Source organism: Ornithorhynchus anatinus, chromosome 2, assembly GCF_004115215.2.
Source record: "Ornithorhynchus anatinus isolate Pmale09 chromosome 2, mOrnAna1.pri.v4, whole genome shotgun sequence".
Taxonomy (NCBI): domain Eukaryota; kingdom Metazoa; phylum Chordata; class Mammalia; order Monotremata; family Ornithorhynchidae; genus Ornithorhynchus; species Ornithorhynchus anatinus.
In genome coordinates, this window is record NC_041729.1 from 97,135,027 (window position 1) to 97,159,119 (window position 24,093).

Sequence of the window (24,093 nt, forward strand, 5' to 3'; positions counted from 1 at the left end):
GAGTAATAATGTTGGTATTTGGTACTTGTTAAGCGCTTACTATGTGCAGACACTGTTCTAAGCGCTGGGGTAGATACAGGGTAATCATGTTGTCCCACATGATGCTCACAGTTAATCCCCATTTTACAGATGAGGCAACTGAGGTACAGAGAAGTGAAGTGACTTGCCCACAGTCACACAGCTGACAAGTGGCAGAGCCGGCAGTCGAACTCATCACCTCTGACTCTGAAGCCCAGGCTCTTTTCCACTGAGCCACACTGCTTCCCATTGTCTTATCATTGTCTTTCATGCTTAAATTTATCATCATCTTCCTCCTCATCAACAGCATTGATTGAGCATTTACTGTGGACAGAGCACTATGCTAAGCATTTGAGAGCACACAAAGGAAACAAGAGGCACTACTCCAACCCTTGAAGTGTTTATAATACGATGGGGGCGACAGGCAGAAATAGATTGACACAAATATAATAGGTAAAAGAGTAAGAGTGTAAATATGATTAAAAAATAGAATTAGGCAATAAAATGAATAGGTATATCTCCATCAAACTACTTTACTAAGTCAATCAGTAGTATTTATTGAGCACTTACTCAGTGGAGAGCACTATGTCAGCATTTTAATGAATACAATAGAATAGAAATGATCTCTACCCTCAAGGAGTTTTTAATGTAGTGGAGTGGATGGGCACTAAAATAAATCACAGAAGCAACAGAGTATAAAGCTGGGTGCATAAGTGCTTTGGCGGTAGAGGGGTGGTGTGAGAGTACCCAGGTCCTCAGGTGACGCAGAAGTTTGGATTGGCAGAAGTGGGGTAAATAGGGTAAGAGTATAGATTCATCAGGAAGCGCTTCCTAGAGAAGATGTGATTTCAAAAGGGCCTTGAAATGTGGAGTGCAGTGGTCTTCTAGTTGTGAAGAGGGAGGGATTTCCAAGCCCAAGAGAGGGTGAGAAGCAGGGAGAGATGTAAGGATGAGGCACAGTGAGTAGTTTGACTTGCAAGGAGAAAAATGTGTGAACTGGGATAGAGTGGGAAGGCGGGGAGGATAAAAGGAGGTGCCTCCAAAAACTTCCTTAAAAGCCACTGCCGCCAAGAAGCTTTCCCTGACTAATCTCCAGTGACCCTGATCATGTCACCTTATTGGCTACCCAAGCCCCCAGACTAACTATGCTCAGAGTACTGATGGCCTCTTGGCAAGCAACATAATGGAGCACAACAATTTGCTCGTTCTGTTCATACATATGCATATACTTCACAATACTACTACCTATATTACACATTCATCACTTAATTATTTTCAAGGTTAGTCTTTTCGTGGATTTACTTTTTTTTAGAGTTTGAAAGCACAATATATAATTTGAAGAGGCAAAGATTTGAAAGAAACAATTGCCCTCCATCTGACTACCTACTCAGACTCTAAATGACTAATATGCAAATAATTTGAAAATTAGTACGTTTTGTTTTTGAATCAGCATCTTGGGTACTTTCGGAAATAAGCCTGCACCGTTTAGCACTCACTCACACTGATCTCATCTTGCTCTGTCACCCCACAAATGCTTGAAGGAGCTGGAGAAAGACATTCTCATCAATACGACTTGCATCTCCCCGATGATATTATCTCACCAAACGTATTGGCTCCTGTCTCAAATAATGATGTGGTGATACTGTGAATTAGGTTGCAAGATTTTTAATGTGCACTTGCACACGGGTAAAGATGGATTTAAACGTCTGGAAGGTTGGGAGGCCTTCAAAAGCAATTTTTAAGAAATGGATTTAGAATAATTCATCTGGACTCTTCCCCGTTAGGCTGTGTTGGGTAGCTCATCCACCATCTGTAGGAGGCTTAGCTATGCTGGAGCCTCTTCAAATGATATTCCACTTCATATGTTTCCCGATTCAAAACTAATTTCACAAAGAGCTGATCTGGCCATAAATGCTATGGGTATTTTATACCGTGGTAATCTCTATTTGCATAATTCAAATGCGATTCATTTTTCCTGCCCTTTGGCCAAAGAATTAACCTCTTCAGTGGCAAGCCCTGATTTCCCAGTTAAAATATAGCTCCCCAAAGTCCTGGTCTGACTCAAATGAACTGGGAATCATGGATTTGCAAGCAAGACAGGGAAGGAAAAGAGACGTGTTTGTCAACAGTGGAGCAGCAGGAGTAGATGTAATGTGAACATTTTCTCTGCATTCACTGGTGCCTTTCACAAACAGGATGCAAGCTGCCCTGGGCAGTCATTGAGTTTGCAAGATGCTTGAGCACCTGGTCTGCGTTTCTGAGCATGAGAAGGCATGGCTGAGTCTGTACCTCCTCCTCAGAACAACTACCGGGCCCACATTAATGATGCCCTAGGGCCAGGTTCCTGCACCAGTATGGACCCAGGTGACATGCAATCAGCCCTGGATCAGTGCCTGGGGGAGGAAACAGAAAACCCACTTGTCTGCTGAGAGACCTTGGACAAGCCTTTTCACTTCCTCTGTGCCTCAGTTACCTCATCAGTAAAATGGAGATTGCGACTGTGAGCCCCACAGGGGACAGGGACTGTCTCCAAATAGATTTGCTTGTGGCCACCCCAGTGCTCAGTACAGTGCCTGACACATGGTAAGTGCTTAATACATACCATTATTATTATTATTTAGTAAAACAGAAGGGAACAGATCTGAGCTAATCATTTGGTAGCTGTAATAATAAGAATATTAGTGGTGTTTGTTAAGTGCTTACTATTTGGCACTGTGCTAAGTGCTGTGGTGAATACAAGCAAATTGGGTTGGACACAGGCCCTTGTCCCATGTGGGGCTAACCTGCTCAATCCTCTCTTTACAGATGAGGTAACTGAGGCACAGAAATGTGAAGTGATTTACCCAAGGTCACAGAGCAGACAAGTGGCAGAGCTGGGATTAGAACCTATGACCTTCTGACTCCCAGCCGGTGTTCTATCCACTGTGCCATGCTGCTTCTAGTGTAAGCTCCTCCTCTAGACTGTTCGCTCTTAGTGAGCAGGGATCATATCTTCCAAGTGCTTAGTTTGCTGCTCTGCACAAGGTAAATGCTCAATAAATGCATCAATTGATTGACGGATTTATTTTTCTCTAGCTTAATCGAGAAGAAATTTCCAGGTTAGCTATTTGGGTGATTTCTTCCCCCAAATCCACAAACAAGGACTTCCTCTTTTGAAAATGGCAGAATAGGATATGCTAATTAAATGGACCTGTAGATAGTCCTTACCTGGCTATTTTGGAGAAATTCTTATTGTGATATTATTTTGAATTTTCTCCTCAGAAATCTTGAAATCTTTCTCTGGGTTACCTCTTCTGCTGAATCCTGAAAATCCTAATATTAGCCTAGGACTGAGCAGTGAAGGGTGAAATGGTTAGGCAAACTCCATCTGATGTTTCAGTTTCAAGGCAGTAGCTCCGTGCCACCAAAACACAAACCAGCCTCTACAAAAGAAAACTGACTCCTCTAGGGATTACTCCCCAAGCAAGGCGATCTGAATTTAGATGTTTTGTTTCTTATTTTGGTCAGCACACCCTGGTCTTGATTTTTAGCGGATGGGTTGAATGCCATCCAATCTGTTGAGGCAGGGCTTCATGATTTCCAGATTTATTTATTTTACCATTTGCAGTCAATTTGTTTGTGTTGGAAGACAGCTGGCTACTCAAAGAGAATGTTACTGACAAATTGTTTACTGCTCTGTTATACACTTTTGTGAGGGAGAAGGGCTCAGTGGAGACCCTTAGCATACTTTAGCATAGGATCTGTGGTACATTAGTTGAGGCCATTCAGTATTTTTATTTTTGGAACTAGTACAGCTGGTCAATAACGTGCCTCAGGTCTTGTGATGGGGTGATGTCTTTTTTCAACACTAGCCTTTTCTCTTGCTGGCACTGCGTAAATATTTACTAACTCAAATTGGCAATGACTTTGCAAGTAAACCTGGACTTTTCATCCTCTCTCTGTCTACCTGTTAACTGCTTTCTTTCTCTGCTACTCCTTAACCCCCTGCATATCTCATGGCTTTCCTGGTCTTTGACTCTTTCTCTTGCTGCTAGACATTGTTTGGTTGTGTCCAGTCTTATTGGCTTCTCTGAGCCCTCTCACATCTCTCTCTGACTTCTTCTTCAGCCTAATAGTTGCTTCATTCATCCTCTCTTATCATGGAAATCACAATTTGTTTTTTCCTGTGAATCTGGGGACACATTTAAGAGCCCGGGCTTGGGAGTCAGAGGTCGTGGGTTCTAATCTTGGCTCCGCCACTTGTCTGCTGTGTGACCTTGGGCAAGTCACTTCACTTCTCTGTGCCTCAGTTCCCTCATCTGCAAAAATGGGTATTAAAAAAAAAATGTGAGGCCCACGTGGGAAAATCTGCTTATCCTGTATCTACCCCAGCGCTTAGAACAGTGCTCTGCACATAGTAAGTGCTTAACAAATACCATCATTATTATTTACCTATTATTTGGCATATGCGAGAAGGTCATTTTAGGTACATCTGTATGTTATGCTCTGACTTGGATAATATACAGTAAAATATAATGTGGGCAGATTATTTTAAGTCTACCTAAGACTAGAGCCCAAGGAAGAATATGTTCTCTGAAACTGGTGATAATTTTTAAGACACAGTTCCTCTGGAAGTGGAGGTACCAAATTGGGATGGTGAAAATTGAAGCTGCTCCTTGAAAATGGAGTGTGTTCTTGTGGACCTGCCCTCTAATCCCAGCTCTGGCACTTGTCAGCTGTGTAACCTTGGGCAAGTCACTTCTCTTCTCTGTGCCCCAGTTACCTCATCTGTAAAATGAGCACTAAGACTGTGAGCCACATGTGGGACAGGGACTGTGTCCAGCTTGATTACTTTTTATCTACCCTAGCGCTTAGAACAATGCCTGGCACATAGTCAGTGCTTAACAAATAGCATTAAAAAATGGGGCCACTGGGAATCCCCAGTCTCAAAAAAAACCTTTTAAATCTTTCCCCCTACAGAGCTTTGTCAACTCGACTACATTCTCTCCTGAGCTACATCTCCACAGCTTGAGTCTCCTCTTATCATTAGACCACCATGTTGGAAAAATACTTTTAGTTCCTCTCCCAAGTCCAAAAGTCCTTAACAGAGTAACTGACAGGTAGGAGGAAGAAAAGATAGAGTTCCTTGAGGTTTTATTTTTGGTCCACTCTCAGTCCTGAGCTGATTTTTTTTAAACTGGCTACATCAATCAATCATTGGTATTCTATCAATCAGTGGCATTTATTGAGGGCTCACTCTGTCCAGAGAATCGTACTAAGCAGTTGGGAAAATACAATACAACAGAGGTGGTAGATGTAGTACCTGCCCACAAGGAGCATACAGTCTATAGGGGGAGACAAACATTCAAGTAGATTAAGCTAGGGGAAACATAGAAGCAGCGTGGCTCAGTGGAAAGACATCAGGTTTAGGAGTCAGAGGTTGTGGGTTCTAATTCCGGCTGTGCCACTTGTCAAATATGAGACCTTGGGCAAATCACTTAACTTCTCTGTGCCTCAGTTAACTCATCTATAAAATGGGGATGAAGACTGTGACCCCATATGGGACAACCTGATTACCCTGTATCTTCCCCAGTGCTTAGAACAGTGCTCGGCACATAGTAAACGCTCAACAAATACCAACATTGTTATTATTATTGTTATTATAAGACTATTTGCATAATTATTGAGGATCAAAGGCCTTAAGGGTTGCAAAGCCAAGTCCTAGTCGACACAGAGGGGAGAACAGATTGGAGAAATAAAGGGCTTTGTTTGGAAGTCCTCCTGGAGAAGATGTGATGTGAATTTGGGAGAGATTTTACAGTAGAGTGGTGGATTATGGAATATGAATATGAGTGGAATATGAAGGAAGAGGGAGTTCCAGGCCCAGAGGAGAAAGTGGGCAAGGGGTTAGTGTTGGGGTAGGTGAGATTGAATATAGAGAGTATCTTGGTGTTAGAGAAATTAGAGATGTGCAGGTTAGTGATCAGCGAGGATAAATAGGAGGGCGAGTGCTGATCAAATGTCTTAAAGTTGATGGAAAGGAGTTTCTGTTTGATGTGGCAACCAGTGGAGGTTCTTGAAGAGTAAGGAGATATGAACTGAACTTTTTTTCAGAAAATTGATCTTGGCAGTAAAGTGAAGTATGATCTGGAGAGAGGAGAGTCAGGAGACAGGGAGGTCAGCAAGAAGGTTGATACAGTAGTCAAGGAGGGAAACAGAATGTTTGGCTAGGAAAAGCAGCGTGGCTCAGTGGAAAGAGCACGGACTTGGGAGTCAGAAGTCATGGGTTCTAATCCTGGCTCCGCCGCTTGTCAGCTGTGTGACTTTGGGCAAGTCACTTAACTTCTCTGTGCCTCAGTTACCTCATCTGTAAAATGGGGATTAAGACTGTGAGCCCACGTGGGACAACCTGATCACCTTGTATCCCACCCAGCACTTAGAACAGTGCTTTGCATATAGTAAGCGCTTAACAAATACCATTATTATTATTCTAAGAATAGTAGAAGTTTGGATGGGGAGGAAAGGATGAATTCTAAAGATGTTGTGAAGGTAGAGCTGACAGGATTTCTTGACAGAGATAAATGTGTGGCTGGAATGAAAGAGATGTGTTGAGGATAATGCCAAGGTTACAGGTTTCTGAGACAGGGAGAATGGAGATGCTGTCTACAACAATAGGAAAGTTATGGGGAGAACAGGGTTTGGATGCATAGATGAAGAGTTCTGTTTTGATCATGTTCAGTTTTCACTGCCAGCCAGACATCCAAGTAGAGATGTCCTGAAGGCAGAAGGAACTGTGAGACAGCAGAGAGGGAGAGAGAGCAGGTCTGGAGAGGTAGATTTGTGAATCATCCATGTAAAGATGGAGCTTGAAGCCATGGGATCAAATGGGTTCCTCCAAGGGAATGGGTATGGATGGAGAATTGAATTGAAGTGGACCTAGAACTGAACCTTAAGGCGCTCCCACAGTTAGGAGGTGGGAGGGAAAGGAGGGGCCTGTAATATTGACTTACAAGGAACAGCCAGAGAGACGATGATGACGGTGATGGTATTTGCTAACACTTACTGTGTGTCCAGTACCACTTGACACGTAGGAGGATAACCCCAGGAGAAGATTGTGTTGGTGAAGCCAAGGTTAAATATTTTCAGGAGAAGGAGGTGGTCCACGTCAATTACATCAATCAATCAATGGTATTAATTGAGCATTTACGGTGTGCAGAGCACTGTACTAAGTGCTTGAGAGAGAACAACGCAATAGTGTCTGTAGACATGAACTACCTCAAGGAGAATGCTACCCCATGCTAATTTGCAAAGCTTGCTAAAATCACCAACATCATTATCTTCTGAGCTTCTACATTGTGCAAAAAGCTACACAAAATAATGATAACGTTGGTATTTGTTAAGCCCTACTATGTGCAGAGCACTGTTCTAAGTGCTGGGGTGGATACAGGGTAATCAGGTTGTCCCACGTGAGGCTCACAGTTAATCCCCATTTTATAGATGAGGTAACTGAGGCACAGAGAAGTTAAGTGACTTGTCCACAGTCACACAGCTGACGAGTGGCAGATCCGGGAGTCGAACCCATGACCTCTGACTCTGAAGCCCAGGCTCTTTCCACTGAGCCATGCTGCTGCCCCAATACTTGGGAGCAGTAAAAGGAGAAGGCCCGGTGTTTGCCTTTGAGTAGTTTATAATCTAATGGAAAATACACAGATTGATTGACTGTGTCTGTAGGAAGGACAGTAAAAGCATAGATCCCCTGTTAGCAGCCAGTAAGCGAAAGGACTAAATGAATGAATAAGTAAACAGATAATACACATGAGGGCTAGGGGTGGCTGATTAGATGTCACAACAAGGGAGGTGGAGATTCCTTGTCGAATGTTTTTATTTTTCTCAGCATGATAACACAGTCAATTGAATCTTGTTAGCGTTTTTTCCATAAATGCTCACTTGAAATCAAGGCACCTCGGGATTTAGAAGAGCAAAGCAGTAACTGAAGAATATCCTAGCAGCCTGAAACCTCATCAGCTTCCAGAGGTGACTAGTTTATAACCACAGAGGAGTACAGACACGAGGCAAATCTGGCTCTCAGTCAAAAACTTCTGCCACAGAGTAGAAACCTTGCCTTCCATCTCTGGAATGAGCTAAAAGAGGGGCCCCCGTGGAAGTGCCGACCTGGGAATTCATTGAAATTTCCTGCTGAGTCAAGAGGCTAAATGCTGATGGACTTATAGTTGGAAGCCGCCTAGAGAAAGCTTTTAGAATTTAGAATTAACTTCAATTAGTACTGGAATGCTAACTTTGCAATAATACTGCACTGACTCTGTTATTTATTTATCATGTTTTAGTTTTAGACTTTCCCCAGGTAACACCACTGAGATTCAGCATATTGTCCTTGGGAGAGTGACCTATAAACATCCCTCTTGATGAATTTAAGCATCATCTTCTGGAAAGAATTCCTTAAATAATCTAACCCTCTTTTCTCTGGGTATCTGTAGGCAATGTTTTGTCAATCAAGGGCTGATTGTTCCCAGTGGCTACTGCAGGAAATGAAGGGAAAACTTATAGCAAGAGATTCTCTTTTTCTCCCCTCTCCCTCCCACAGTCTCAGCACAGGGGATGGGTAGTGATATTAATGGGGCCTTGGGCTATTTCCTCTGTGTTTCTCCTCTAACTTTTTCATTCATTTCAGTGATATTTATTGAACTCTTACTATGTACAGAGCACTGTACCAAGCACTTGGGAAAGTACAATGCAATAATAAACAGATATATTCCTTGCCCATAACGAGATTACAGTTTAGAGGGGGAGACAGACATTAGTATAAATAAATAAATTAGAGATATGTACATAAGTGATATGGGGCTGTGAGGGGGGATGAATAAAGGGAGCAAGTTAGGGCGACACAAAAGGGAGTGGGAGAAGAGGAAAGGAGGGCTTAGTCAGGAAAGGCCTCTTGGAGATGTGCCTTAATAAGGAAGGCTCTGAAGGGGTGCAAAATAATTGTTTGTTGCATATGAGGAGGGAAGATGTTCCAGGCCAAAGGCAAGGGAAAGGACACCCATCAACAGTGTCGTTACTGGATCAGTCCTATGATTCTTTCAACATTGCCAAGATCCGCCCTTTCCTCTCCATCCAAACTGCCACATCGTTGGTAGACCCTCTCATCACATCCCGAGTGGATTACTGCATCAGCATCCTTTCTGATCTCCCAGCCTCCTGTCTCTTCCAGCTTCAGTCTATACTTCACTCTGGTGCCCGGATTATCTTTCTACAGAAACGCTCTGGGCATGTCACCCCACTCCTCAAAAATCTCCAGCGGTTGCCTATCAACCTTCATATGAAGCAAAAACTCCTCACTATTTGCTTCAAAGCTCTCCATCGCCTTGCCCCCTCCTACCTCACCTTCCTTCTCTCCTTCTACAGCCCAGCCTGCACACTCCACTCCCCTGACCCTAACCTCCTCACTGTGCCTCATTCTTGCCTGTCCTGCCATCGACCCCTGGCCCACATCCTACCTCTGGCCTGGAATGCCCTCCCTCCTCACATCTGCCAAACTAGCTCTTTTCCCCCTTCAAAGTGCCACTGAGAGCTCACCTCCTCCAGGAGGCCTTCCCAGACTGAGCCCCCCTTTTCCTCTGCTCCTCCTCCCCTCCCCATCTCCCCTACTTCCTCCCTCTGCTCTACCCCCTTTCCTGCCCCACAGCACTTGTGTATATATGTACATATTTATTACTCTATTTTATTAATGATGTGTTTATATCTATAATTCCATTTATCTATTTTTGATGGTAGTGTTCCCTGTCTACTTGTTTTCTTTTGTTTTCTGTCTCCCCTTTCTAGACTGTGAGCCCTTTTTTGGGTAGCGCTTGTCTCTATCTGTTGTCGAATTGTACTTTCCAACTGCTTAGTACAGTGCTCTGCACAGTAAGCACTCAATAAATACAATTGAATGAATGAATGAGAGCCTGGTATTCTGTCTGACTATGGCAGCAGAATGCTGGGAAGATCTGTGAAATGTTTGCTCTACAGATCATCCAATGGCGTGGTTAAGGATGGGCCACCTTTCATTCAATAGTATTTACTGAGCACATACTTTGTACAAACCACTGACCTGAGCACTGAGAAATCATATAAACCTGAGAATTAGTCATAGCTGTTGGCCCCTAGAAGATTCAAAATCTAAGGATAAGTGGTGTAACAACATGAGTGATGGACACATAGGGGAAAAATAAAGCAAAAATAACAAAAAAGCAACATAAAGGAATAGGACAATTATAAATACATTAACAGCAAAAGGGTGTTAATTGTGGTATTTGTTAAGTGCTTACTGTGTGCCAGGCTCTGTTTTAAGCACTGGGGAAGATATAAGATAATCGGGTTGGACACAGTCCCTGTCCCTAGTAGGGCTCAGAGTCTTAATCCTCATTTTACAGATGAGGAAACTGAGGCACAGAGAAGTGAAGTGACCTGCCAGTATGCTGCAGAGTACTAAGGGTTTAGGTGGGTTCAACAGTAGCAAAACCACATTTCCTGGCCTCAAGGATCTTAGAATTAAATGGGAGAGGAAGGGACACAAAATCTTTACAAGTGTTGAAAGCAGGAAGAAGAACAGAGATAAACTCTGAAAATGAAAGGGAAATAGCTGTGGCAGCAGCTATTTAGAGACTCAGAAGGGATTATGGTCTGTTCTTCAATCAATTAATAGCATTTATGAAACTAAGTGCTTAGGGAGATCACAGATAAGTTAGAAGATGTGTTACCTGTCCTCAAGAAGCTTACATGTTAGTGGGGGAGACAGAAGCAAAATAATATACAGGTTGACAGAAAGTAAGGAAAAAACAGACATGTAGTTGAGTAAGTACTTAAGTCATAGGGTTTGTAAATTGTTATTTTTAGAAGTGTTATAAGTGGGTGTGAACCCATCAAACACCCAGAACATTCTCCTCTAATGCCCAAACTTTCCCTCTGGAGGTCCATCATGGATCAATCATCTGTGAATGAATTTTACCTTCTCAAGCCTTGAAACATCACTCACTTTCTCTGGAGAAGTCCAACCTAGGTCTCATCAATCAGCCAATCAATCACTGGTATTTATTGAGTGTTTACCTTGTGCAGAACACTGTACTAAGTGCTTGGGAGAGTACAATACAACAGAATTAGGAGACATGTTCTCTAACCATAATGAATTTACAGTCTAGAGGTGGAGACAAACAGTAACAGGAATGAAAGAATAATTAATTTACAGTATATAATGTAAAGATATGTACTTGAGAGTTGTGTGATCGGGGGTGGGATTATTATTATTATAATGGCATTTGTTAAGCGCTCACTATTTGCAAAACGCTGTTCTAAACCCTGGGGAGGATACAAGGTGATCAGGTTGTCCCACGTGGGGCTCACAGTCTTAATGCCCATTTTCCAGAAGGGTTAACTGAGGTCCAGAGAAGTGAAGTTACTTGCCCAAAGTCACACAGCTGACAAGTGACTGAGCAGGGATTTGAACCCATGACCTCTGACTCCCAAGCCTGGCCTCTTTCCACTGAGCCATACTGCTTCTCAATTTGATGAATATCAAATGTCCAAAGGTCACAGGTCCTAGTGAACAGAAGATGCAGATGGGAAAGCCAACTGGGGAAAAGTGGGCTTAATCAGAGGAGGTCACTTGGAGGAGATGTGACATTAATAATATTTTGAAGGTGGAGAGAATGGTGGACTGGCATAGATGGAGGGGGAAGGAGTTCCAGGCTAGGAGAAGGATGTGGGAAAGGAGTAGGTGGTTAGATAGAGGAGATCGGGGCACAATGAATAAGTTGGTGCAAGAGGAGCGGAGTGTGTGGGCGGGGCTTGCATTCGCAGATCAGAGCGGTGAGGTAAGAAGGGGTGAATGATTGAATGACTTAAAGTCGGTGTTAAGGAGTTTCTGTTTGATGCCAAGGTGCATGGGCAGTCATTGGAGGTTCAGAGTGAAGTATGAACTGGAGTCTGGAGAGACAGGAGGCAGGGAGATCAGTGACGAGAGATGCAGTAGTCAAGGCAGAATAAAATCAGTACTTGGATCAACATGGTAGCAGTTTGGATGGGGAGGAAAGGGAGGATTTTAGCAGTGTTGTGAACGTAGAACTGACAGGATTTGATGACAGACTGCCTATGTGGGGAGAATGAGAGGAGAGTCAAGGGCAACGCCAAGGTAACAGGCTTGCGAGTTGGCAAGGATAGCAGTGTTGTCTCCAGTAGCGGGAAAGACATGGGGAGGGCAGAGTTTGAGTGGGAAAATAAGGAGTTCAGTTTTGGACATGTTTAATTTGAGATGTCAGTAGGGCAATCAGGAAGACATGTCCTGAATACAGGAGAAAATGCGAGATTGCAGGGAAGGAGAGAGGTCAGGACTGGAGACATAAGTATTCATCTTTGAATTTCTCCAAATTCCCCTTTTATTCCCAGTTATTTTGGGTGCACAGCTCCCCTGGAGAAGGAATTCCATATTCCTATCATCTCCTTTACATCCCACCTTCAGCAACTGGTGAGTTGAAGCAGCTCTAAACAAACAGATGGAGGAACCGAGTGGCTTAGTGGATAGGGTGTGGGCCCGGTAGTCAGAAGGACATGAGTTTTAATCCCCACTTTGTCACATGTCTGCTGTGTGACCTTGGGCAAGTAACTTCACTTCTCTGTGCCTTGGTTACATCATCTATATAATGGGGATAAAAGTGTGATTCCCATGGGACAGGGACTGTCTCCAACCTGATTAACTTGTATCTACCCCAGTGCTTAGGACAGTGCTTGCCACATAATAAGCACTTAACAAGTGCCATAACTATTATTATTAATTATTTTTTGGCTGCTCCAAGGCCACTTTAGTAAAGGTATAGGCAGAAGGGGGGAGGGAAAGAGCAGAGGTAGCTCAAAGACCTTAGTGAAGCAAGCCCTAGGTCCTGAATTTTTTTCAAGGGTATATATTGAGCGGCTACAGTGTGCAGAGTTAGGTGCTAGGGAGAGTACAATAGGAGTAGAAGACACTGTCCTTCACCAGAAAGAGCTTGTCATCTTCTAGACTGTGAGCCCGTTGTTGGGCAGGGATTGTCTCTATGTTGCTGAATTGTACTTTCCAAGTGCTTAATACAGTGCTCTGCACACAGTAAGCACTCAATAAATACAAATGAATGAATGAATGAATCTAATGGTGGAAGAGGGAAGACATAACTTTTTCACAAATAGTCTAGAGGTGGAGGAGGAAAGACAGCTACTGTTGACAATAGCAAAAGAATGATAAAAATGAAGAAATGAAAGAAATAAGAGCCAATGGAGTTCACAAATCAGTGTTTACTGATGCGCAAGCATTAAAGGTCACACATTCTGGAAAAGTGAGTTTCAGTTGAGAAAGGAAAAGATGGGTTTTAGGAGTGTTTTGAAGATCGGCAAGTGCTATTATCTGAGAGATATAATGTGGGACAGAGTTTTAAGTAAGCAAGGAGCTGAAGATGAACAATTAAGAGTAAAGAACGTTCTTGTTAGGACATGCTACCCCTGAGACAGCTTCCAATCCCTGTCACTGGTGTGAAATACAGTAATGTGTTCAGTTTCTGCAACATGAGAATTCTTGCTTTTTTGGAGAGTATGCAAGGATAAGAGCAAATGCTGTTATCTGAAAATTGAAATGATTTTAAAAGGGTCACTAATGCTGAAAAAACAATCTTCTATTATGCTGACTTGATAGTCTTAGAATGACTGGTATAGTTTAAACAACTCACATAATGCTGATGAAAATGTACAGCTCATCTTGAGTTAAAAGTATGATTTATCTTGTGCATAATATAAGCGAAACAGAGACATGAAGCATAATATTGCCTGTGATCGACAGTGTAATGAAGGACTTAGAATTAATTAACTCTACCATGTAAACAGCTGACTGAGTAAAAATGTGCTTTAATTGAAATGCACTGAGAAAGCTTTATAGAGAGGGTGATATATGGAAATATCCCTGGAACAGTATCTTCTAGGCCTGGAATGAATTCTCATTCTAGGCATTTATATGGAGGCAAACATGCCACTCCCATATTGCAAGTACATATTGATGGAAATGTGATTTGTAACTCCCTATGACAGACCCAGGATTTTGTTTCAGATTTGGAGAAATGACCTCCAGCATGATGAATGCTCTTTCTTGTCATATCTATGGAAAGTATTTGGTTGGGGCTAATAATTTACCCGTGAAATCAATCACACCGATCTATGTAATTTCAGAACCTCCACATAGACCCAGCCAAGAAACTACACTCAAATCAAGCTGCTGCTGTTTCCAAATTACCAGTTAGTTGTCAAAATGATTGGGCACATTGGGAGATGGAGAACAGGATTGGGACAACTCCATTAGCAGCAACCAGTGTGACTAAAGGTCAGTGAAGCTCCCTGATTTCAGTCATTAATATACCACAGTGTTTAACCTGACTTAATCCATGTTTGATGTGCTGACATTTTTTGTGATCTCAGCTGGACATGAGGATCAGCCAAAGTGAACCTCACGGATCCAAACATCCTGTGGAAACACCAGCTCTAGTAAGAAGTGAAAGCATCTAAGAGTTCGTCGGCAGCAAGATATTAAATTCTACCAGCCCAGGGACATGACTGTTTGCTGGCATCCATATATAGACTTGAGTGAAGGGGGACGGGATGTTCTTCCTTCATCCTCTCTGCCAAGCAAAGCCTGCAGAGTCGGCTGTAATGATAAAGTTTGATCCTCTACTTCAATCGATCAACCAATCAGTCTACTGTGTGCAAAGCACCATGCTGAGCTCTTAGGAGAGTACTTGTCAGCTGTGTGACTGTGGGCAAGTCACTTCACTTCTCTGTGCCTCATTTCCCTCATCTGTAAAATGGGGATGAACTGTGAGCCTCACGTGGGACAACCTGATTACCTTGTATCTCCCCCAGCGCTTAGAACAGTGCTCTGTACATAGTAAGCTCTTAACAAATACCAACATTCTTATTACAATAGTGTTAGTAAAACTCATCTCTCCCTCAAGAAGCTTACACTGTAGCAAGGGAGACTGACATCAATATAGGTTACTAAAAGAAGGAAGTAAAATTATAAAGATCTGTACCGAACTGCTTTGAATGATGGGGGTTCCTTGTGAGTACTTGAGTTTTTAGGTATGTGCTGAAAAGACAGTAATAATAGTAATAGTGGAATTTGTTAATGGCTTATTATGTTCCAAGCACTGAATTAAGCTCTGGGGTAAATATAAGATAATCAGGTTCCACCTGGGGCTCACAGTCTAAGTTCATTCAATCATTCATTCAGTCGTATTTATTGAGCACTTACTGTGTGCTGTGCTGAGTGCTTGGGGAGTACAATATAATAACAGACACATTCCCTGCCCACAGTGAACTTACGGTCTAGAGGTAGGTGGGAGAACAGATATTAAATTCCTATTTTACGGATGAGATAACTGAGGTACAGATAGGATTAGAATCCAGGTCCTCTGTGTCCCAGGGTCGTGGTCTTTCCACTAGGCCACACAAAGGTGGAGAGTCTAGAAATCAATGAAGGAAGGAAGGCCTCCTGGAGGAGACGTGATTCTAGAGGGGTCTGAAGGAAAGCAGTAGTTGGTTGGGAAAGGGGAGGAAATTACACACCAGAGGGAAGACGAGCAGAAGATCCAAGGTGGGAGAGATGAGAATGAGGCAAAGTGAATAGGTTGGCTTAAGAGGAACCAAGAACGTAAACTGTAGTATAATAGAAGAGGAGAATTCCTAAGTAGAGTAGAGAGCTGATGGCATGACTTCAAACTAATGGCCAGGAATTTCTGCTTGAATCAGAAAAGAATGAGCAACTCTTCAAGGTTTTAAAAATAGAACTCTTGAGGAATCCTTCGGATAGAAGCAGTGTGGCCTTCGGGATAAGGCACAGGCTTGGGAGTCAGAGGGCCTGGGCATTAATCTCAGTTCTGCCAACTGTCTGCTGCTTGACCTTGGGCAGTCAATTAACTTCTGTGCACCTCAGTTACCTCATCTGTAAATGGGGATTAAGATTGTGAGCCCCATGTGGAACGTGGACTGGGCCCAACTGATGATCTTGTATCTACCCTAGTGCTTACAAGAGTGCCTGGAACATAGTTAGCACTCAACAGAAATCATTTAAAAAAAACAACAAGAAACTGGGATCATTAGCTGAATGATCCAATGATGGTGTCTAAGGACATAAACGGGTATTGGTAGCCAGGACTCCATCCTGATTCCTCCTCTCATTCCCCATTCACAAGTGATGCTGGTAGCAAACAATGCTTGTTATATGAAGAACACTGAATGTTTTGCCGGAGTCCCCACAGACTCTTGTCCCCTGGTAAGTTCCCCACAGGATAAAACACACAGGACCCTGGTGCCCAGACAATGGCATGCAAGAGACTAAGTACAGGCAACACAAAAGATACAGGGACAAGAACATGAGTGAGACCCTGTGCCCCTTTATGGGAGGGGGGAAATCTTAACATTCATTCAATTGTATTTATTCATTCAATCATTCAATTATCGAGTGTTTCCTGTGTGCAGAGCACCGTACTAAGTGTTGGAAAGTACAATTCTGCAACAGATAGAGGCAATCCCTACCCAACAACGGGCTCACAGTCTAGAAGGGGGAGACAGGCAACAAAACAAAACAAGTAGACAGGCATCAATAGCATCCAAATTAACCTTAGCATTAACATCAATTCTTTCCTTGCCTAACAGATAGTATTCAGTAAATAGATTCCATGGTTCTCCATTTCCATTAAGGGGTGGCCAAAGGAGAAAGCATTGGACTTCAGCTGAAAAAATTTCCATAACACATGAAAAGGGAGACCAGCCAGCTTAGTAATAGTGTTCAGGCCCAATACCTATGTGTAGAATGCTAAGAAATGGCAGCTGGTGAAGCAGCAACCTTCTAAATCATTTCTGGAGATATTTTGGAAGAAATACATGAAAACATGGGCCGAAAAAAATAATTTTTCACAGGCACCCATTTCTTAGCATGGGTCAGAAAGGATTATTAAATCTGAGGAAAAGCCTCTGAGGAAGCAGAAGAATTTTCCCCAGTCTTCTTTTCAAGGTTTCACAGTTCTGGGGACATCCCAACTGAAGGGCAAAGGATGTGCTCAATATCCTTCATAGGTCTCCTCAAGCTCTATGTGGCTAGAATCACAGGGGAGAAAAACAGAGATGAAAATGGATCCTTCTTTAAGCATTTGTTTTCCTGCTTTGCACAATTTTGGTTTCACAAACTCTTCCATTTTGTCTTGGCAAGGGCACATTCAAATCACAAAGCTAGAGTGGCTGACTCTGAAGCATGCCCACCCCAAAACAAATCTAGAGGAAGTATGTTCTTTCATGTCATCAACTACCTACTTCTGAGATGAATGTAGAAACATCCTGTGGAGCTTTTCTTATTACCTTGTCATTGAACCTTTGTGACGGCCAAAAATTAAATTCTGTCAGAGGCTTTGAAAACCGTATGTACTGGCAGCTCCTCCGAATTCCAAACACTAATCAAGTGTGAATAGAAAAGAAAGCACTTCTCAGTGGGAATTACTGCAGCATCGTGAATCCCAGATCATTATTTATACATTGGGATCATCATTTCTCTCAGGTTCATTGCTCCTGAAGGCTTTGAGAGATGCAACCCATGAGATTCCTTTACTCTGCCCCCTCACTGGTTGAATTCTTCCAGGATGGGGTCTATAATCACCCCCACCCTCTTGCAGAGTTTGGAAGATGATTTTAGCAGGTTGTTGCTCACCACTGCCTGGCTCTTTACTCTGGATTAGACTGTGTAAGTGTTATGAATAATCATGATAATAATTAATAATAATTATGGTACTTATTAAGCAGCATGGCTTAGTGGAAAGAGCACAGGCTTGGGAATCAGAGGACATGGGTTCTAATCCCAGCTTTGCCACTTGTCTGCTGTCTGACCTTGGGCAAGCCACTTCACTTCTCTGTGCCTGTTACCTCATCTGTAAAATGAGGATTAAGAATATGAGCCCCAAGTGGGACACCATGATTGTCTTGTAGTAATAATAATAATTGTAGTGTCTATTAAGCACTTGCTATGTGCCAAGCACTTTTCTAAGCACTGAGGTAGATACAAGGTAATCAGTTTGTCCCACATGAGGATCATACTTTTAATCCCCATCTTGCAGATGAAGTAACTGAGGCACGGACAAGGTAAGTGACTTGCCCTAGGTCACACAGCAGACAAGTGGCAGAGGCGGGTTTAGAACCCACATCCTCTGACTCTCAAGCCCGTGCTCTTTCCATCTACCCCAGTGCTTAGAACAGTGCTTTGCACACAGTAAGCACTTAACAAATTGCATAATCATTATTATTAAGCTCTTACTATCTACTAAGCACTGTTCTAAGTGCTGGGTAGGTACAAGTGAATCAGGTTGGGCATAGTCCCTGTCCCACATGGGTCTCACACTCTTAATCCTCATTTTACAGATGAGGTAACTGAGGCACAGAGAAATTAAATGACTTCCCCAAGGTCAAACCACATAACTGGGATTAGAACCTAGGTCCTTCTGCCTTCCAGGCCCGAGTTCTATCCACTAAGCCACACTGCTTCTCTTAAAGAGGAGGCTAAACAAGGAGAAGTCGGGACTCCTAAAATGGATCAATCATTAGTATTTATTGAGCAACTAGTGTTTTTGAGCTCTGTACTAAGCACTAGGGGGGGAAAAATGGAGTTAGAAGATACAGTCCCAAGGATTCCCAAGGAAAGTCAGGGCAGGAACGCAAAAGCGTTAACCGCCCTGTGTCTCATGTGGGGTGCAGTTGAGGGAGTGAGGGGAGGGGAAGGAATCTGCACTGGCTTCCAACAGAGCACTGACCCCTCCTGAGCCTCCTGTCCCAAGCTTCCAAGCTTCATGGCCTTTGGAATCAATTAATACGATTGAATGAATGAATCCAGGCTCCTGCCCTCAGCCGGGCAGGCTGCTATGCCTCCAAAAGAGGTTGCTTTGGCTGCTGCTGCTAATGACGCTTCCCATCTCTCCCAACCCCAGAGCAATACTTGGACTGGGACTGGAGTGATCTCTAGTTTAGGCGGGCCACTCTAACAGGGCATCCTGATATCTTGCGCCTGACCCGCATCCTGCAACAGTCACTCAGACAGGCAATCATAATTACTGAACGCTTACTGTGTGCAGAGCACTATACTAAGTGCTTGGGAGAGCACAGTACAATAATAAACAGACACATTCCTTTCCCACAGTGAGCTTACAGTCTGGAGCACCTAGCCATCTCTGAAATCAGATTGACACCTACTGTTCGAAAACCTTCCCAAGTGGTCGTGTTCCCAGCAGAGAAGACTCACCTGGGTTTCCTTCTACTCCTTATATCCTTGACTCCCCTTAATGCGGATTTACCAATCAATCAATCATTGGTATTTATTGAACACTATCTGTGTGCTTCAGTTATTGTTTCATATCCATCCCTCTGTGACTCTCTTGGCTTTTAACCCAGGGAGAAAGAGTAATATAGTGTCATTAATGTATAAACATAATCCTCTCCTGTTTCTCTCCTTAACTTCTCCCTCTCTTCCATTTTCCATTTCTCTCCCTCTTTCTCCCCACCTCCCTTTTCCCTCTTCCCTATTCCCTCTGAGTCTTGTTTTCTTTGCATCTCCTCGTATACATTTTAATCCCTTCTCCCCCCTCTTTGCATTCATTCATTCAGTTGTATTTATTGAGTGCTTATTGAATACAGAGCACTGTACTAAGCGCTTGGAATGTACAATTTGGCAACAAAGACAATCCCTGCCCAACAATGGGCTCAAAGTCTAAAAGAGGGAGACAGACAGCAAAACAAAACAAGTAGTCAGGCATCAGTGCCATCAAATTAGGTAAATGGAATCATAGATATCTGCACATCATTAATAGATATATACACAAACTCTTTCTGTAAATCCTGAGCAGAAAGAATGCCTTAAAATTAAATGATGATAGAAGGAAGTAAAGAATGTTTCAAAAAAATGATTAAATGAACTCAATTAAGGATTTAATGAGATTAAGTGAAGGTGGAAATGACAGCTGTTCATGTTCTAGCAATCAATCAATGATATTTGCTTACTGTGTACATAGCACTGATCTAAGTGCTTGGGAGAAGCAACATAGCATAGTGGATAGAACATGGGCCTGGGAGTCAGAAGGTCTTGGATACTAAACCCAGCTCCTCACAAGTCACTTAACTTCTCTGTGTCTCAGTAACCTCCTCTCTAAAATGGGGATTGAGACTGTGAGCTCCAAGTGGAACAAGGCACTGTGTCCAACCCGATTTGTTTGTACCCACCCCAGTGCTTAGTACAGTGCCTGGCGCATAGTAAGTGCTTAACAAATACCATAATTATTACAGCAAGAGAGAATTTAGCATAGCAGACCCCATTTCCTGCCCTGACTTCTTAATTCATGGTCTTGAATTAAGGTGGAAGACACTGCAATTGAACAAAAAGAAGAACTCCTGATTAAGCCCTGGAAATGAAGACAGAAAGATTCATGTAGACATTGTCCCTAGAGATATTTAAAGAAAAAACAAACACCCATATGTTCTGTGTGGTATAGTCATTCATCTGTCTGGAGGTAGAGGGCTATAGCAGATGACCTCTTGAGGTCTCTTCTGCTCTAAATTTCTATGGGCATGTAACCTGGTCTGGCAAAAGGGTAGAAAAACTGCCTTTTTTAGGGAAATGCATGAGTGAAATATGATTTCTTTGTTTCACGAACTCACAAGTGAAATCCGTCTAAGTAAAATTCACATTCTACCCAATTTGAATATGTTAATAGTCAAATGTTCCACTTTCTGAAAACATCAAATATGAAAAATGCATTTCTCTGGTAGAATAAATACCCAACTGGGCCTGCCTATTGCTCATGGTTTTCAGCTTCACTTAGCAAAAGCCGGCTAGATGTGGGCTAATGAAAACCCAGTCATGTCTTATTTAGGACACAGCAGACCTTATGAGATAATAGCTCACATCTCTACTGTGTGGTTAGGCAGGTGCCCAAATGTGGGGCATAAACAAGTGTACAGTGAGAGTCCTAAGGGGTCTTGTTTCAGTTGCAAATGTGCATCTGGGGCTTTTTTCACACTTGCCTAATTCAACATGGGATTCAGATTTGGGCTCCCACCTCACTCACCTGCAAACAGGCTTAACATGGTGTGGACCTATTGTTTGGAAGCTTTCCTGTCCTGATTAAAGGAAGGAGGATGGCTGAAAAGACTTCTGAGAAACTGAAGAAAATTCTCTGATCAAATTGAAACCACTAGGTGGTCTCCATAAAATCCACCCTACTCCTCTCTAGTTCCTTCTGATGTTTCCCTGTTTTCAACTCTCCCATCCTTCCCCACAAGAGATCTCCTGCCTTCTCTCAAGTTCTACCCTTTCCACTGTGCCTCAACTCCATCTCTTCCCATCTTATCAAAACAGTTGCCCCTTTCTTATCACCATCTTCAACAGCTCATTTTCCAGGGGCTCACTCCTTGAGGTTATTACAATGCTCAGTACATATTGATGATGATGATGCTGATATGACCAAGGAATTCCAGCTCATCAAAAGTGGCCTCATTTTTTTGGAATAACCTTATTTTTTCATCTGTGACATCCAAAAAGGATATCTAGCACCATCCCTCTTTCTCTCTCTCTATCTCATACCCACACATACACGCATACACAAAAACCAAGCCATAATTCATAGCTTATTCCAAAATCTCACCTCCAAATTTAACTTTATAGACTGTTTGAATTAATATGCATACATTTTTCTTTCATTTTGGTTTTTGATTGCCCTTTCATTGGTCCTGAAAGGACTTAGATGCTCATGAATATGTTGGAAATGAGAAATCATCACCCTCTCCCTTTGTGAAAAATTCTTGAGGCATCATTTCCTATTAGCCAGATTTGTGAGTCTTGACAGTTTTCCCCCTTCCTTTTCCCCTAGGGGTTAATTTATTTCCTGCAGTGCTTGCACAGTTCGAGAGATATCTTTCTTGTCAGCTTTCACTGTTGGGAGGTAATGTCAGTGGAATGTTAATTATCAATGTTAAAGCAGTCCCCATCCTCAAAAAGAATTAGGTTAGCTCTGGGCTGATAGAAACCCAGATACCCATTTCATCTCTAGGCTCTCTCCTGTCCCTCAATCTTATCTATCTCATTGTCCATCCCTTGCCAGTTCCTTTCTTCTGTTATTATTAATGGTATTTGTTAAGCACTTATTACCTGCCAGGCACTATTCTAAGCAGTGGGGAAGATTCAAAGTAATCAGGTTGGACACACTCCCTGTACCACATGGGGCTCACAGTCTTAATCCCCATTTTACAGGTGAGGTAACTGCGACATAGAGAAGTGAAGTGACTTGCCCAAGGTCACACAGCAGACAAGTGGCAAAGCCGGAATTAGAACCCAGGTCCTTCGGGCTCCCAGGCCCATGTTCTATCCACTAGGACATACTGCTTCTCTGGTCTGGAATTCCCTCTTCCTTCTTTTATGACAGACCTCTACTCTCCCCACCTTCAAAACCTTATTAAAATAGTATCTCCTAGAAGCCTTATCCAATTAAGCCCTCATTTCCCCTATTCCCTCACCTTTCTGCATCACTCTTGCACTTGCATCTGTGCTCTTCATTCAGACCACCCTCAGCCCCATAGTACTTATATTCATAGCCACAATTTATTTTAATGGTTTGTTCCCCCACCTAGACTGCAAGCTCCTTGTGGGCAGGGAAGGAAACTTCTAATTCTGTTGTACTTTGCTCTGTCCTAATAATAATAATAATAACTGTGGTATCTGTTAAGTTTTTGCTATGTGCCAGGTACTATTGTAAGTGCTGGGGTGGAGGATAAAAGCAAATGGGTTGAACAACGTCCCTGTCCCACTTGGGGCTCATAGTTTCAATGCCCGTTTTCCAGCGTGGCTCAGTGGAAAAAGCATGGGCTTGGGAGTCAGAGGTCATGGGTTCGAATCCCTGCTCTGTCACTTGGCAGCTCTGTGACCTTGGGCAAGTCACTTAACGTCTCTGTGTCTCAGTTCCCTCATCTGTAAAATGGGGATGAAGACTGTGAGCCTCACGTATGACAACTTGATGACCCTGTATTTACTCCAGCACTTAGAACAGTGCTCTGCACATAGTAAGCACTTAATAAATACCAACATTAACATTAACATTAAACTGAGGCCCAAAGAAGTGGAGTTATTTGCCCAAGATCACATAGCAGACAATTATAGTGCTCACACACAGTAAGTTTGCAATAAATAACATTGATTAAGTGATTGCAAAGAAGCAGGATTACCGAAGAAATGTTCTATTCTGAAGGAGAAAAGTCCTAAATAGTACCACTTTGCCTCTTGTCCTGCAACTGATGGAGAAATCACATTTGGAAGTTCAGTGGGAATCTCAAATCAGCTCAGTGACTTTGGGTGGAGGGTTGGTTTAATGCTGGCTGCTTTGGGGAAAAAGAAGCCTCTGGAAGGGTGATAAGGAGATGTGGAAAGGGCTGGTAATTTTGCAAATGTACCTGAATCCTGCTCTCTGAAGGCAGAAAGGTCATAGAATGTAGGAACTGGGATCACATGGAACAAAATGCCAAGAGGACAACAGCCTGGCCTGGCTTGCCAGTCTCTATCTGGACAGCCTGTCCAGTGTTTGTTCCTTCCAATAGAATTATCTCCGGTCTGAGACTACCACTATGACCATCAGCAAAAATGTAAATGGACTCTGAACCTTTCCACTCAAACCTTGTCCTCCCCCAGTCTTACCCATCACTGTAGACAATACCACTATCCTCCCTGTCTCACAAGGTCATAATCTCTGCATTATCCTTGACTCATCTCTCTCATTCATCACACATTGTCTGTAACCAACTCCTATCAGTTCTACATTCACAGCATCTCTAAAATCCACCTTTACCTCTCTCTCCAAACTTCTACTACACTGATCCAAGCACTAGTCGTTTCCCACCTTAACTATTGCATCAGTCTCCTCACTTACCTCCTTGCCACCTGTCTCTCCCCGTCCCAGGGCTTTCTTCAGTCTACTGCCCTGATCATTTTTCTAAAAAACATTCAGTCCACAT

General features: G+C 42.8%; 1 protein-coding gene across 2 annotated transcripts in view; it reads left to right on the forward strand.

Annotated features, from left to right (window-relative positions):
• THEMIS (thymocyte selection associated) overlaps positions 1–24,093 on the forward strand; it is a 173,156-nt gene that overhangs the window by 136,563 nt on the left and 12,500 nt on the right. The window contains exons 5-6 of one of the 2 annotated variants that reach the window (XM_029082566.1): positions 14,239–14,389; positions 14,485–14,792. In XM_029082566.1, the coding sequence (XP_028938399.1) occupies positions 14,239–14,389; positions 14,485–14,510 (177 nt within the window). In that variant the 3' untranslated portion in view covers positions 14,511–14,792. Of the gene's footprint in view, positions 1–14,238; positions 14,390–14,484; positions 14,793–24,093 lie in introns of those variants that run through there. The other variant, XM_029082562.1, reaches the window with a different exon arrangement.